Source organism: Anolis sagrei, chromosome 2, assembly GCF_037176765.1.
Source record: "Anolis sagrei isolate rAnoSag1 chromosome 2, rAnoSag1.mat, whole genome shotgun sequence".
NCBI classification, from domain to species: domain Eukaryota; kingdom Metazoa; phylum Chordata; class Lepidosauria; order Squamata; family Dactyloidae; genus Anolis; species Anolis sagrei.
This window is the reverse complement of record NC_090022.1, coordinates 213991527-214008072: the sequence shown is the minus strand read 5'-3', so window position 1 is coordinate 214008072 and position 16546 is coordinate 213991527. Positions and strand designations below refer to the sequence as shown.

The 16546-nt window shown below is 40.1% G+C and overlaps 1 protein-coding gene across 7 annotated transcripts in view; it reads right to left on the bottom strand.

The window, feature by feature from the left end:
• The window catches only part of FREM1 (FRAS1 related extracellular matrix 1), a 93857-nt gene extending 78155 nt beyond the window's left edge, over window positions 1-15702 (bottom strand). For 5 of the 7 annotated variants that reach the window (XM_060762399.2, XM_060762398.2, XM_067464378.1 and 2 more), the window contains exons 1-3: window positions 15407-15702; window positions 7361-7704; window positions 452-546 (exon numbers count right to left, since the gene is read on the bottom strand). In XM_060762399.2, the coding sequence (XP_060618382.2) occupies window positions 452-546; window positions 7361-7651 (386 nt within the window). In that variant the 5' untranslated portion in view covers window positions 7652-7704; window positions 15407-15702. The remainder of the gene's footprint in view (window positions 1-451; window positions 547-7360; window positions 7705-15406) is intronic. The other 2 variants (XM_060762397.2, XM_067464377.1) reach the window with 1 other exon arrangement.
• Window positions 15703-16546: the final 844 nt, after the last annotated feature.

Here is a 16546-nt window from a genome sequence, read left to right as displayed (position 1 = left end):
ATTACTCCTTTAAAAAGAAAGAAAGAAAGAAAGAGTTAAGGTACAGTACTTACTGTGGATAAGTCAACTTATGATTTTAGGTTGATTTTTTAATTAGACTTTAACATGAATATATACAATAACTAAAGCTTTTAAGTCTTGTCACATATACATTATATATATATATAAGCTAGCTAAAGACATTCTGTTTCTTGAAGCAAACACAAAGGTGCTTCCCTCACCATTTATGTTCCTAAACCAAATTGATTGATAGGTAAATATTTCTTCAACACTGTGGAAGGGGAAACATCTTGATCTGCTCCCTCCTCCAACATCTCTCAGCATCTGATGTCTTAGAAGACTGCTTTACTCTTACATTAAGATCAGGCTGGCCCTGATAAAGTGGGAAATATTAATTAATTGTGAAAATAGGCTTGCTCCTTGATTAATAACCGCCACAGGTGTTGTTTACCTGTATAACCTTAGCAAGACTAAGTCTTCATCAAGAATTGGACATCCATTGTGAGTGTACTTGACTTCATTGGGGAGAAAATGGCAGTCAAATACCTGTAAAAGATAAATTTTGTTTAAAAGGATGACAGTGTGTTGGAAAGATTGCATTCTCCATTCATTTTACTTGTCTTGAAAAACAAACAATTTATGGAAAAGAACTATATGGCTAAAATATACAGTGTAGACATATATCCAGATAATTATCACTGTGACAGAGAGGAATTAATACCTTTTAATCAGATTATTTGAAAATGTTTAAAATCACATCTTGAACAAAGTGCTTCCTTGCCACAACTTCGTGCTTCTAACATTTTAAACTTGATCTTTCTTTTTATTGTTCCATGTGAATGTGCATTTATACATTATTTGTTATTTAGAAAATACATTTTCTTATTTAAAAACGCATTACAAAAAAGGGGGTGTTTCGGGGGGCAGAATGGATTAATTGCATTTCAATGAGAAAAATGCTTTAAGATAAGAGTGAAGAGCTTGGTCACAAAAACAATTAACCTCTTAACTCAAGGTATCACTGTATACGTTCTCTACATATATACTATCCGACCAAATACTACAACTGATTTTCTTGCTAAAACATCTGTTCTAAAGGACATTTTCATATCCTGGGTTATAAGAATTTTTTCTTCAATTTCTTTGAAGTGCAAATAATTTACAAACACTTGTATTTCATTGTATGATCTACATTCAAAGCTGACTCATGACACTCCAGGCATGGAAACACCTATGACCACCACACCACACAAGAGTCCAGAAATATAAGCAAATAGTTTATTGTAAAAAACGTAGAAGGCATATAAAAAAGCAGGAATAAGAAAGGAAGATATGTAATCCAAAAAGGTTCCACAACAGGTGATAACCTAACAATAATCCAAATGTCTCATAAAGTTCCAGAGGTGACAAGGTCCAGGAACAGCCAGAAATCACAGGTACAGCACAAGCAAAAAGGTCTAAATAGTAAAACTTGAACAGGAGTACATGAACAGGAACTTAGAAAACTTCTAGGATTAAAATCTAAAACTAAGGCTTGAGTTGAACCAAGAACAAGAGAACTCAGGCTTAGCTTCTCACTTCAATGCAGCGTTGCCTGTACTGCCTTTAAGGTAAACAACTTGTTGTTTAATAGACACCTTTGAAAGCATTACATCTCCCATGAATTTTCTCCTCACTTTCCCACATAATCTCTCAGACCAGTGTAATATATTTTTGGCTCTGATTTGTAAACGAAGACTTTTGTTAATCTCCGTAGCTACAGGTGGTTTCTTCTGGGAACCGTCCTTATCACTCAGCTCTTCGCTCAATTTTTTATCTGCTGTTGCTACTTCTGACTCAGACTGGCCTTGAGGCCCTGCACTTTCCAAGACAGTTTTCTCACTGTGAGAAACATCATTTCCCAGTCCTGAATTTCCCAGACTTGAGCCCCCATCACTTTGTGTCACAGGAAAGCCCACAATCCTCTCTAAATCATCAGTTAAACCATCAACCTCTGGCTGATCTACAACACACATATACTCATCATGGATGGCAAAAATGTAAAAAGATATATAACTCGCTTTTTGATCCCATTTATCTAAAGGAGACAGAATTTCCCAGTATAATGGTAGGAACACCCTGTTGTGCATGAACAACATGCTCCCCACCCACCAAAAATGAAAATAAGAAGCACATGTATGCCTCCCTGACCTGGAGGTATAAATGCTGCTAATGCCACAGTCATTTTGCCTCATGTAGGACTGTTGGTCATGCAAGAGGAAATTTGAAAGAAAACAGATGTTACTTTTCGTCAATGTTTTAAGGGGTGATTTAAAATGAAGCTATCGGAAGCCCCTATGACTTCAGATGCTCACAGGAATGACACAACAGAGGCTCAGAGGCAATTTAAACAACGGGCTCCAAACCCATTTTGGCTGTAAGACTTATAATGCAAGAAGCTATGTATACCTTGGTACCACCTAAGTGATTCATCAGAGAACAATGGTAAGATTGTTCATAAAATGTTTTTTCTCCATAAGACATCATTAGTTCCTTCTGTTAATTGATAATGAGGAAGATAAATAATGAAAGCTTTTTCCTCCACAGGACTCTTGCCATAGACAGGCAGCGATTATAAAGTAGACACAATCTGCTCTGTTAAAAAGAAACATCTGTTTTATGCTTCCTAATATGTTTTCCTTTCATATGAACAGCCACCCATAATTGTCCATAAATTTAACAAGTACAACAAAAGAGAGCTAAATCTTTTCCTAATTAATGCCGGGACTTGCTTTTATTTCCACTTCAACTACTTTTCAATTACAATTTGTAATTAAATTGTCACACATTCCTAGTGCATTACTCACTTTAATGACAGCAAACGAGATCATAAGAACAGCTCTTGCATAATGCAGCTTTTCCTGGTTAAAAGAACAACTTCTAGTTTAAACAAGAGCAGGTTCTAATTACCTTTACTCGAGTCTAAGGACTGCTCTATTTCAGCTTTTCTCAACCTGGCACTTCCGGATGTGTACTACAAGTTCCATCAACCTCTTCCTAAGGCAATGGGGTTGTAGGTCACACATCTGGAGGAGTCTGATGAGGGAAGGCTACTCATGCTGGATCTATATTGCCATATAATTCAGTTTCAGGATGCAGATTAACATCTTTGAACTCAATATTTTTTCATATCAGGAGTGACTTGAAAAACTGCAAGATGCTTCTGATGTGAGAGAATTGGCCATCTGCAAGGACGTTGCCCAGAGGATGCCTGAATGTTTTGATGTTTTACCATCCTTGTAGGAGGCTTCTCTCACACAGTTCTCTTGAACTGGATTATCTGAGTTCATATTGGCATATAATCAGACTTTTTTTAGTGTCTGGAGTGACTTGAGAAACTACGAGTTGCTTCTGGTGTGAGAGAATTGGCTGTCTGCAAGGACGCAGCCCAGGGGACACCCAGATGTGTTACCATCCTGTGGGAGGTTTCTCTCATGTCCCTACATAAGAAGCTGGAGCTGACAGATGGGAGCTCACCCTGCTCTCTGGATTCAAACTGCTGACCTTTTGGTCAGCAGTCTTGCCATCAAAAGTGTTTAACTCATTGCATGACCAGGGACTTTTAGATTAGAGACTGAATTCAACCTTGCGCTCCATCGTTCATACGTTCCTTGTAAAATTTATAAAAACAAAAAATAATGCCAAAAATAATCAATCTATTTACCAAATTTCCCTGACGGATGCTTTCTGAAAAATAATTAAAAATTATGCTTCATTTCATTTTATACGGATGCTTCAAATTCAACCTGGAATCACAGGCAGCTCACTCCCATCAGAAGGCAAGCAGCGCTGCAACTGTGAAATCTGCCTCTGAGAAGCAACCAGCAATTCCCCTCTTCTTCTTTTTGGAAAGCCTTTCAAAACCTTCCTATAAAGTCTTTAGGAAGTCTTATTATGACTGATTGTATCCCTGCCCTTCGGGCTATGATATACTTTGCTGCTAATCTGACTGAGAATCAAGCAAAATCAAGCATTTTCTTGTTTAGATGCCAGTTTGGTATTTTTAAAGGCTGCCTATAAATAAGTGAAACAAACAAGCAGTTTCCAATTAGGAAAAGTGGGTGACTTTTTTGAATCCAAAATTTGGTATGCTATTTGCATATATGTACACATACAAACAGATACACATGGAACCACTTTTTGCATGCAACAGCTACAATGCATAAGCCATTCTGAATTCCTCCATATGGGGCCTGTTAACATGTGATTTGAACTTTTTTATGAAGTCCAGAAAATATATCTATCTCACTGGGAAAATACTTCCCTCCTCGTAGCTATCTATCTATATATAAATACTCTGTTCAATTTGAGTGACATCATAACTCAAAAACCGCTGGACTAATTGCCACCAAATTTGGCCACAAGACACCTACTAAGCCAAGGAGTGACCATCACTCAAAAATTGATTTTGTCATTTGGGGTTGTAGTTGCTGGGATTTATAGTTAATCTGCAATCAAAGAGCATTCTGAACTCCACCAATGATGGAACTGAACCAAACTTGGCACACAGGACTCCCATGACCAACAGAGAACACTAGAAGGGTTTGGTGGGCATTGACCTTGAGTTTTGGAGTTGTAGTTCACCTACATCCAGAAAGCACTGTGAACTCAAACAATGAAGGATCTAGACCAAATTTGGCACAAATGCTCCAAATGCCCAAATATGAACACAGATGGAGTTTGGGGGAAATAGACCTTGATATTTGGGAGTTGTTGTTACTGGGATTTATAATTCACCTACAGTCAAAGAGCATTCAGAACCCCACCAACGATAGAATTGGGCCAAAGATCCCATACAGAACCCCCACGACCAATGGAAAATACTGTGTTTTCTGATGGCCTTTGGCGACCCTTCTAACACCTCCTTGCAACCCCCCAGGGGTCCCGACCCCCGGGTTGAGAAATGGTGCGTTAAGGCAATCCAGTCCAACTCCATTCACCAAGGCAAGAAAACATAATCAAAGCCCTTCTGACAAAGAGCCATCCAGCCATAGATATAGATAGCTATATATGATTCACACACATACACATATATGTATATGACAGATATAGTATCGTAGATTTGTCCCTAATGAAGGACAATTATATGTTGCATGTTCCAGTTGGCAAACCAGACAATCTCCACATCAACACTGACAAAGAAACAGAAAGAAATACTGTTTACCCACGAGCATAAAGAAATTACATATATTAGAAACCAACACTTTCTAATTACTTTATTTTCTAGATTACCAGACTGGGCCACAGCAACACGTGGCAGGAGATGGCTAGTTTCAAGACAGAAAAATAGACATTGTGGGCTTTGCACCCCATGTTCTACAGGTGGTGGTGAAGTGAGGCAAGGAAATGTTGAGCAGAACAGACATATCATGCTCTCTACCAGATTGGAGAAGGAAAATAAAATGATAAGTGGCTTCTTGGAGCAATAACAAAACAACCACATCATTCTGGAAAAGCCTGCTTTTTGATGTAACTAACCACTTCAATCAAGCACAGATTCCTCTTAATTGTCTTCCACAAGTCAACCCAGATGGGAGGCTCACCAGACTAACAGGAAGACAGAAGGTGATATGCCTATTGCAACATGGCAGAACAAAAGGGGAAAAACATTTTGTATATTTATCATTTGTTGTTGTTTTTTCTTGGAATTGAACAGATTACATGGTCTGCTATACATTTCTACTTTAGCCACTCCATAATCACATGGACAGTAATTAAAAGGAACTCTTACATACAGTAGAGGCTTCCGCAATGTTATACTTTGCCCTGCAGACACTGGCTATCTTCAATGTATACAAACAAGAAGTTCTTAACAATCCAAACATAACAAATCTCTCAATGATTAAAAGAAGTATTGGAAGGCAGAATTCCCTTTCATTTAGCAGAAGCGGGAGGGGGGGGGATCTAATAGAAGTCCACTCTGTTTTCAGTGTGTGTATCGTAGAATCATGGAGTTGGAAGAGAACCACATGGGCCATCCAGTCCACCCCCCTGCCATTTAGGTGGATATATTCCCCAGACCAATATCCAATTTTAATCAACGAGTTTGACACCATTTCAGTTGTTGTAGAGCTGCAAGTTGCAACAAAGTTAGCCATCTTAAATGAGGAATGCTATTTCTGTAGTTGAAGATCATCTGGAGTAGGGAATGATTCTCTTCCTTGGCCTAAATTCTACTCTTCGTCCCAAACACAGTAGCCCCACTGGCTCACTTGTAATCTAGGAGCCCCCGATGGTGTTGCTACTAGGGGTTTACAGAAGGCTTTTTCTAAGTAACAGGGAGGATCTGAACCTTTTCTGTTACAGCTGCCACAAGTTAATTGGGTGTGTTATCTGTTACTGCATATAACAAGGCACTAAGTTTTCAAACTTTGAGCTTTACATTTTGGCTTAGCTTGATGGCTCGTTTTGAGCTGAAAAAACCTTTGGCTTTTGCACTGTTACGCAGTGCCCTGAAGCTGAAGACTGAAGCAGTTTGGAGTGCCAAAGAAACTGCTTGTTTTTGGCAAGATAAGGACATTCTACTGATAACTAAGTAGAGAGACTATATTATTTTGCTATATATAAAGAAGAAGACTCACCGGAGATATTGTTTGCTGTATATTGGTGAAAAAAAATCTTCTGTTTTTCTTTATGTTTTTGATCCACAGTGAATAGAACTATATTTTTGTTTCTACTTAAAGCAACAGACTCATGTATGTTTTGAGTTTTTATCACACTGAGAATAAAAAAGGCTGAGACATTTTGCGGGCTACTAACGCTACTCTGACAGGTGGTACAATGGGTTAAACCCTTGTGTCGGCAGGACTGAAGACCAACCGGTTGAAGATTCGAATCCAAACATCCCCTGGGCAATGTCCTTGCAGACGGCCAATTTTCTCACACCAGAAACAACTTGCTGTTTTTCCTGACACAAAAAAAAATCTGGAGTGGTCCTACTCTAGTCGGCACCAACAACTGAATTCACACCAATAGAAACAAATGCTATACACATTGAGCATCTCTTATTCAAAATGCTTGAGACCGTGTTTTTTAATAACATCTGTATTTTAATCTACATACATAACAAGGTATTTTGGTGATGGAACCCAAGTCTGTGCATGAAACAACGTTTGTGTGCTCTGAACCATCAGAAAGCAAAGATGTCACTATGTCAGCCCCACATGTGGACAACTTTGAATATTTTGGCATTCCAGATAAGGGATCCTCAATCTGTACTTGAGAACTCACGCAGCATCTTTTTAAGCAGCAGATACATTCCTTTTCAAACCAATATTTTGCGAGACTTTTGGCCATGAGGTGAAAATCTAATTCCACCTACCTGTGGCGTCAGCTTCCCAACTCGTTGCGTGATTGGCTCATTCATCACAACTTCTACTTTGCAGGCATCCTTCTCTTTGGGGATGGAAAACTGCAGGTCCTCTTGCGACAGGAAAACAGACTGACCTTTCATCACTCTCATCCCACGGTTGACATTGACGAAAGAGGAGCAGATGCTTCTCAAATGAAGTGCAAAGAGCAAAAGGAGCCAGCTGTTCTTTGTCATCTTAGAGGAGAAAACCTCTCTGGAAAAGAGGTGGCTTCTTCGTTCTTTCAAGGGAAGCTTTACCATCCATTCAAGGGCATCATGCAATGGTATCCTGTGTGTTTAATTAAGTATATGTCCTGGAAATAAAAAGTGGATAAGGAGACCTCAGCTTAAGATCAGGTCCAGCATTCAGAACCATCTCTCCTAGTTTTCCTAAAAACTGAGAAGGCAGGGAAAAGAGGCAGAGCAGGAAGAATGGGAAATCGTATTTAAAAGGTTTCATAAGAGAGCCAGTCCCAAAACTGTAATTTATTGCAGAGAGCAAATTAGCTAGGCTAGCTTAGAACCAGATTCCATCCCAAAAATATGCACTTTCACATGACTGTATAGCAAAACATGTGTTTTCCTTCCCTTCCCCGTGTGAACTGTTCCAGTGCACGTTCATGCTTTAAAAAAAATGGAGCCACGGATACACAGGTGAGTAAAAGGAAGCAGAATTGAAAAACAATTAGAACTCTCTGCAAGCATTCATTCCTTTCTTTTGATCTTTTTCATATTGAACAGAGCTTGAATTAACAATTTGGTGAAGAGAGAGATAAGAAATCTGCTTGTGTGTACATTAAGATATTGGCATATGAGCACATGAAGTCCAATGCATTATGGAGATTTTTAAAAAAAACTTCAGCGGGATGTTCCCCATCTGCCTTCTATTTTAGGGCCCTTCTACACAGCCTATAACCCAGATTACCAAGGCAGAAAATCCCACAATATCTGATTGAAACTGGATTATCTGAGTCCACACTGCCATATATTTCAGTTCAAAGCAGAAAAGGTGGGATTGTATTTAGCTGTGTGGAAGAGGTCTTAATTTGCCTCAATGAAAGATGTGAGGCTTGTGGGGGAGCATTTCCCAGGACTGACAGGTCTGTGTGTGGACCTGCTAACAGGTCTCAGGATTTTTTGCCACAATTTTAAAATCCGTATTTTGGTTCTGTCTGGAAGTGCCCTGAGGCTGAGAACATTTTTCCATGGCTGAGCAGGGATTTGAGTCCAGGTCTCTAGAGTTATAGTTCAATCCTCAATCCACTATACCACACTGGTTCTCATGGCCTGGTAATAGCTAAATCCAAGTAAAGTAATGAATTCCTTTTATAAACAATTAATGCACACTCTCATCCCCAGAAGGCACATAACAACAATTACTGTACCATAACAAGGGACAACTTTTCAATATAATTATAATGGTAGTTTGGCCTCCTTAAATGGCAGGAAAGGAAGGCACAATGGTCTACTTCTGCGTTCAGTTTTTTTTAAGTAAGGAGAGGGTAAAGAATTTACTTAACTTCTGAAAAATGGTAAATGTTAGGTTTTTGAAACAATGATTATTTATACAATCTACATATTTACAGGTCAACCTGTGTTTGGTTTTTTTCACATGCGACTTTTGTGAAAGAGCACTGAACCCCTTATCTTACCTGTGTCAACTTCATGTACTCAGGCAATTAAGGTTTATCTAAATATCAGAGGAAACACATGCACAGTTTATCTTCACAGCCAGCTTTCAAAGGTTGCCAGAGGCATTTTTGCAACAGCAATTGCAGCCTAGACTAAGAGGTTTCCTTAGGAAGTGGTTTTAAAAACCCTCTTGAATGTTGCCTATTCAGGGATTTCATTTTGTTAAACAATAGGACACTATGCAGATCCTTTGTTCATGTTGCAGTTTGAGAAGGCATGTCTGCTATCAATTCCTGCTCAGAGAAGCTTAACTTAATTACTGGGAGCTCCTGGTGGCGCAGTGGGTTAAACCCTTGTGCTGGCAGGACTGAAGACCGACAGGTTGCAGGTTCGAATCTGGGGAGAGTGCGGATAAACTCCCTCTATCAGCTCCAGCTCCTCATGCGGGGACATGAGAGAAGCCTCCCACAAGGATGGTAAAACATCAAAAACATCTGGGCATCCCCTGGGCAACGTCCTTGCAGACGGCCAATTCTCTCACCCCAGAAGTGACTTGCAGTTTCTCAAGTGAATCCTATATTTTGAGTAATTTTGAGTATACTTGGCCCAGAAGCATACCATAGAATAGTACTGGAGAACCTTGAGAGGCCCGCAAACACTTCCTGGCTGAAACCGTGAACGCTGAATCCTTGGGCAAGAGGATCATACTGCTTTATGTATCATATGGTTTATGTAAGGCAGCTGTGGTCCTCGAGCCTCCAAAATGTAGTATTATTTAGTTTGTGCCTTTATTGTGAGTGTGCCATTTGTAAACCACTCGTGGAAATTACTGTTTTGACCTGTTTTATTAACCACAATGGATTGTGCCTATTGGTGTTCTAAACATAGCTCTCAGTCAGTGCTGTAGTTGAGCCAGGGTTAAAAGGGCTGAAGCTCCAGGACTTTTTGATAAATAGGGGAAATGGCATCATTTGCTGCATCCTTTATCCTCTGAACTTAATATCAGTGCATTGTAACAATTAATTGTTGTGAGATGTGAGTGACCACACTTATAAGATAAAGTTTCTGGAATGTCTTGGTGCTGAACTTGTCGGTTTGTTGAAGTGGGTTGACACAAATGCTTCTGTTTTTCTCCCCTTGGGGTCATGATTTTGGGGGTGGTATCACTGCACCACTGCTCCCAGTGCCTTTCCACGTATGCCATAGAGCAGAGGTGTCAAACTCATTTTCACCAAGGGTCACATCAGCCTTATGGTTGCCTTCAAAGGACCACTGAATCCATGAGCAGAGAATCCATAGACACAGAGAGCTATATATAATTTGTTTAACATAGTGGTCAGTGCTCTTTAATTTTTACCCAGTTTGTGTCCTCAGATGATACTGAATGACAACTCCCATTACTTTTGATTATCTGCCATGCGGACTGGAGATAATGAGAATTGCAACCCAACAGCACTTGTGACTCTGAATGTTATTTAATAATGTCTCTTTGCATTCATGTTTCATCTGTGTTATGCTTTATTGAAGTGGTTCTCAACCTGGAGGTCAGGACTCCTGGGGGGGGGGGTGAGTCCCTTGGGGAGATGGTAGCGGGGTATAAATAAAGTATTATTATTATTATTATTATTATTATTATTATTATTATTATTACATTGTGAGGAGGTGTCAGAAGCATCGCTAAAGACCATCGGTTGCTCTTTTCTGTTGATGATGGGGTTTCTGTGTGGGAAGTTTAGCCCAATTCTATCGTTGGTGGGGTTAATAATAATAACAACAACAACAACAACACTTTATTTGTACCCCGCTACCATCTCCCCAAGGGACTCGGTGCGGCTTACATATAAACATTTAAAACCAAAGGCCGGGCCAAATGTGATAGATTAACATTAAAAAATAGTGCTGATGTGAACCAGGTAGGATATAATTGGGATAGGATTTTTAGAGAGAATGAGGGAATGCAGTCAATCCTAAGGCAGTAGTAAAGTGCATTTGAGAACATAATTCTGAAAGTTTACCTTATTCTGGGAAGGCACACTGGAACAACCACGTTTTCAAGCTCCTCTTAAAGACTGCCAGAGTTGGGGCATATCTGATGTCTCTGGGAAGTGAGTTCCAGAGTCGTGGGGCCACCACTGAGAAGGCCCTCTCCCTCATCCCCACCAATCACGCCTGCGAAAGAGGCGGGAGCGTAAGAAGGGCCTCTCCAGATGATTGAAGAGATCATGTGGGTTCGTATACAGAGATGCGGTCACGCAGGTAGGTGGGTCCCAAACCATTCAGGGCTTTGTAGGTAAGAACCTGCACCTTGAATTGGGACCGGAAAATGAACAGCAGCCAGTGGAGCTCCTTAAACAGGAGGGTTGATCGCTCCCTGTAAGGAGCACCAGTTAGTAACCTGGCTGCCGCCCGTTGTACCAATTGGAATTTCCGGGCCATTTTCAAGGGCAGCCCCATGTAGAGTGCATTGCAGTAGTCCAATCTGGAGGTGACTAAGGCATGGACCACCCTGCTTTAGGGTTCAGAATGCTCTTTGATTGTAGGTGAACTACAAATCCCAGCAACTACAACTCCCAAATGTCAAGGTCTGTTTTCTCCAAACTCCATCAGTGTTCACATTGGACATATTGAGTATTCATGCCAAGTTTGGTCCAGATCCATCATTGTTTGAGGCCACAGTGCTCTCTGGATGTAGGTAAGGTCAATGCCCACAAAGCCTTCCAGTATTTTCTGTTGTCATGGGAGTTCTGTGTGCCAAGTTTGGTCCAATTCCATTGTTAGTGGAGTTCAGAATTTTGATTATAGATGAACTATAAATCCCAGCAACTACAACGCCTAAATTACAAAATCACCCCCCCCCCCCCCAACCCCACTAGTATTCTAATTTGGGTGTCTCAGGTATTTGTGTCAAATTTGGTACAGTGAATGAAAATAGATCCTGCATATCAGATATTTACATCATAACAGTAGCAAAGTTGCAGTTATGAAGTAGCAACAATAATAATGTTATGGTTGGGGGTCATCACAACATGAGGAACTGTAGTAAGGGGTCGTGACATTAAGAAGGTTGAGAACCACTGCTTTATTGGGAAACCAAGTGAATCTACAGTGATGGTGCTAATACAATACAATTGGTTCTTCCTATGCATAACCTCTGTATCCATGACTTAAAAGTAGCCCACCAAAAAAACAAAACAAAATGCAAACCTTGATTTTGCTATTTTTAAAAGGGGGCATCTTTATACTATGCCATTGTATGTGTAATGGGACTTGACCATCTACACATTTTGGTGTTTATGGTGGGTCCTGCAACCCAACCCCGATGAGTACGATAGGCTTACTGTATAGCTGGAAACCAATTCAGGAGAAACTGATAAGCCATGTTCCTTGTAATTCCTTTTGTTATTTATGAAAAGGGCAAGATACCTTCAGAAATTTGAAAATAACCAGAATTTTACTTCTGTTATGGCTGGCATCCTGTTCATGACATATGCATGCAAAAATAAGCAATATTTTGCTGGCAGTGCCAAAAGCAGGGATACACATAACATAACATGCTTGCATTGGGGTTGCACATTAGGGTTGCACATTGGGGTTACACTCCTCACATTGCAGTTTCTTCATGTTGTGCATTGCATGATGGCACCCAGCATTGACATGTGTTGCACGGAGTTGCTATTCTGAAGGAGGATTGTGCAGTGCAGATGTAGCATATCTCTGTGGGTGAATATTCATGCTGCCCTGAGGGGATGCTGGATTACAGCCATTGTCACGCCCACAAATATACAAAAGAAAAACCAGTTTTGCCTCACAAGCTGTTTTAAATGTTTGTTCTTTGTAAATGCTGGAGAAGTTAAATGAGAACGAGTTATCTCAGAGCTGGTTAACATGTTACAGAGAAATAATGCATTAAGCAGAAGTTTATGCTTATCACTCCCAGATAAATGAAAAATGATAGATCTTAAGATGCTAAAATTTCAGACTTTGTTGCTCAGTAAAGTACATCAAGAAAATGTTTTATTTTTGTGAGTTCCTCCCTTTTCCTAAGTAAGGAAATATTTTAGATTTCCCCCCAAGACCATAGTATTTAAAAAAAATAGTAAGTGGTTTGACAGGAACAAACTGTCTCTCCAAATGGGCAAAGCATATGGCATAAAACTATGGCATAGCAATCCTTTGATGAACATGGAACCAATGAACTGTCATTTTTACCTGGCTTGCTCAGAGGTAAGATCTACTGAATGGCTCTTTGATTCTAAAAGGCACCAGACCCTGTTTTGAAAACAGTCTATATGGAAGGGATCTAGGAGTCCTAGTAGACCACAAGCTGAATGTGAGCTCCTGGTGGAACAGTGGGTTAAACCCTTCTGCCGGCAGGACTGCTGACCAATAGGTCAGAGGTTTTAATCCAAGGAGACTGGATTGAGCTCCCTCTGTCAGCTCCAGCTTCTCATGTGGGGACATGAGAGAAGCCTCCCACAAGGATGGTAAAAACATCAAACATATGGGCATCCCCTGGGCAACATCCTTGCAGATGGCCTATTCTCTCACACCAGAAGCAACTTGTAGTTTCCCAAGTTGCTCCTAACATGAAAAAAGCAGTGTAATGTGGCAGGTAAAAAAGCCAATGCAATTTTATGATGCATTAATAATAATATAATGGATTTATTGAGGGAAAACATACAGCCTTATCACATGGAACAAAAAATGCATCCCAGTTCACCCATGGAGCCCCATGCTGCCCATGAGATGATGTAGGGTGACTTCCGGTGGGGCTCTGTGGATAAACTTGGGCAGCAGCATGATGGTGGCAGGACTACCTTGCTGCCACCCAGATTCATGACAGAGGCTGGCAAATCACTATGCTGGACTTCATCCATGTGATAGTAGTCCCTAGTCCCACTCTATTCTATGTTGGTCACAGCTCGCCTGTAATAACACTGTGTCCATTTCTGGATACCGTAATTCAAGAAGGACGTTGACAAGCTCTCTCTGCCTCAGAGGAAGGCAAAGCAAACATGCCAAGAAAAATTTATGACGACCTTGGGACTGCTTGGAAGCACACAACAACAATAACAAGAAGTCCTATTGAGCTTGGAGCCTCCAGTGGCGCAGTGGGTTAAAGCACTGAGCTGCTGAACTTGCTGACCGAAAGGTCGCAGTTTGAATCTAAGGAGAAGCGTGAGCTCCTGCTGATAGCCCCACCTTCTGCCTACCTAGCAGTTGAAAAACATGCAAATGTGAGTAGATCAATAGGTACCATTCTGGCGGGAAGGCAACAGTGCTCCATGCAGTCATGCCGGCCACATGACCTTGGAGGTGTCTACAGACAACGCTGACTCTTCAGCTTAGAAATGGAGATGAGCACCAACTCCCAGAGTCAGACACGACTGGATTTAATGTCAAGGGAAAACCTTTACCTTTACCCACCTATTGAGCTCAATATTACTTATATTATGTTTGAGCCTAAATCTTACTTTTAAAAAACCTGTGAGATCCTAAGCATTTTATAAATGCTAGACTGGAGGCCATTCTTTTATTAATGCAGGATTAATTATTAAACTCTTGAGAATTTAGCACCTGAAACATAATACATGTTGTCTTATACTCATTTCACTAACATATTCACCTTCTGTTAGTTTTATCCATTGCTTCCAAGAGAAATCATGAATGTTAAAAGAAGGGAAAGCTATTCTTGAATTATATAAAATCTCCTTACAAAGTGTTTTTAAAAGCAGGTCTTAGCTTTTCTCCCCCACCTCCTTGGGGCATACTCACAGACACATGTTGCTACTAAACAGAAACAAAAAATTACTGTCCAATTTATGGCTCTCTTTAAAATTCCATTCAACATAAACTATCGCAAACAATGCTGCTCAGTGTTACAATAGTTATGCCAAAATACTTTTCTTTATCTCGTCTATGTATTTAGTATGGCTGGAACAATTCCATGTGTTATTTCTTCTGGGACTTCTACAGTGGAACAAAGTGAATGCTAGAGACATAAGTTCTGTGTGGGTTGTTCCAGGCAAACTGCTATGAATAAGATTTTGCTTCCTGGACAAACAAGGAATTGATGCAAAAGAATAATAAAATTGACTGGATTTTAAAGGTTGCATTTCTATGCTGATTGAACTCAATGTAGCTTACCTGTGAGTAAATATGTAAGGCATTTCACTGTTCATCACACTGCCAGATCTTAGTGTTTCATCTTAGAATTCTCTTCCTAAATTTGTTCTCAGACTCATGGTTTAGGAAATCCTCTATTTCTAAGGAAAGTCTGGGATTGGGAAAACTTACAATATTCACATCCCATGTCATGACATTATTGTACCATTCTCTCCATATATGCAGCAGGAAAAAGGATGAAGAAAGAAGAGTACTTACTAGTCCTGGCATTCCTTCGGTAGCTCTGGCAAATGAAGACTGGAGCTTGGGAAGGATAATGAAAGTTGCTGACCCAATAATCTCTGGTTTGAAGGACTTGCAAAATGAGAGGAGAAGGAGGGAGAGCAGGAGAGGAAGAAATCCAAGGAGGTGGGCTGTGGGGAGCTGAAATTCCAGTCTTTCTGGTCAGCTGGCTTGTATTTTTCTTTGTACTAAACACCCACATTAAAAAGTCCCTGCCATCCTGGCTCCTAGACAGCTGCTGGTTTGAAAACTTCCAGAATACAAAAGCTTCAGTGCTCTCGCAGATAAGGACATTCTAAAGATGCCTTCAAGTGTTTACACTGAGCTAATTTTTTTTTGGCAGAGACCCAGCACATCAAACTTCCTCCACACATACACACACTCCTTTTTCCCCTTTTTCTTCTTTGTTCATTGCAACAGGAACCTTATCTTATTGGGATATAATCTGATTATATCAGTATGCATCCCATTGGGTTTTTTTTTTCTGACTGATTGCATACTGTTTTTAGATTGGGTGCATACTGACACCATCACACCCAAATACAATAGAGTCTCGCTTATCCAACCTTTACTCATCCAACATTCTGTATTATCCAATGCAGTCTGCCTCCCGCCTGGATCCACAGCTGTTTCAATAAATTGTGCTGTTTTGGTGCTAAATTCGTAAATACAGTAATTGCTACATAACGTAACCATGTATTGAACTGCTTTTTCTGTCGATTTGCTGTAAAGCATGATGTTTTGGTGCTTAATTTGTAAAATCATGTCAAATTTTTATGTTTAATAGGCTCCATAATCCCTCCTTATTATCCAACATTTTCGCTTATCTAACTTTCTGCTTGCCCGTTTATGTTGGATAAGCAAGACTCTACTGTACTAAATCTTTGTCTTCAGAAAATATTCCACTTGTCTCACCACACCATGGAAAACTGATTCTCCCCAATCTGTTCAAAAGACTCCCTTTTAAAAAAAATCTAAAACTGCTCAGTGACATAGCCTCAAAGTCTCAAACTACTTCTTGTGTCTGCACAGTAAATGCATTTGCTTGATTGCTACCTTTTGGCGTGAAACAATGTGTTCTGAGGAATCTCATTTTATTGGATTTCAAAGCAGTAG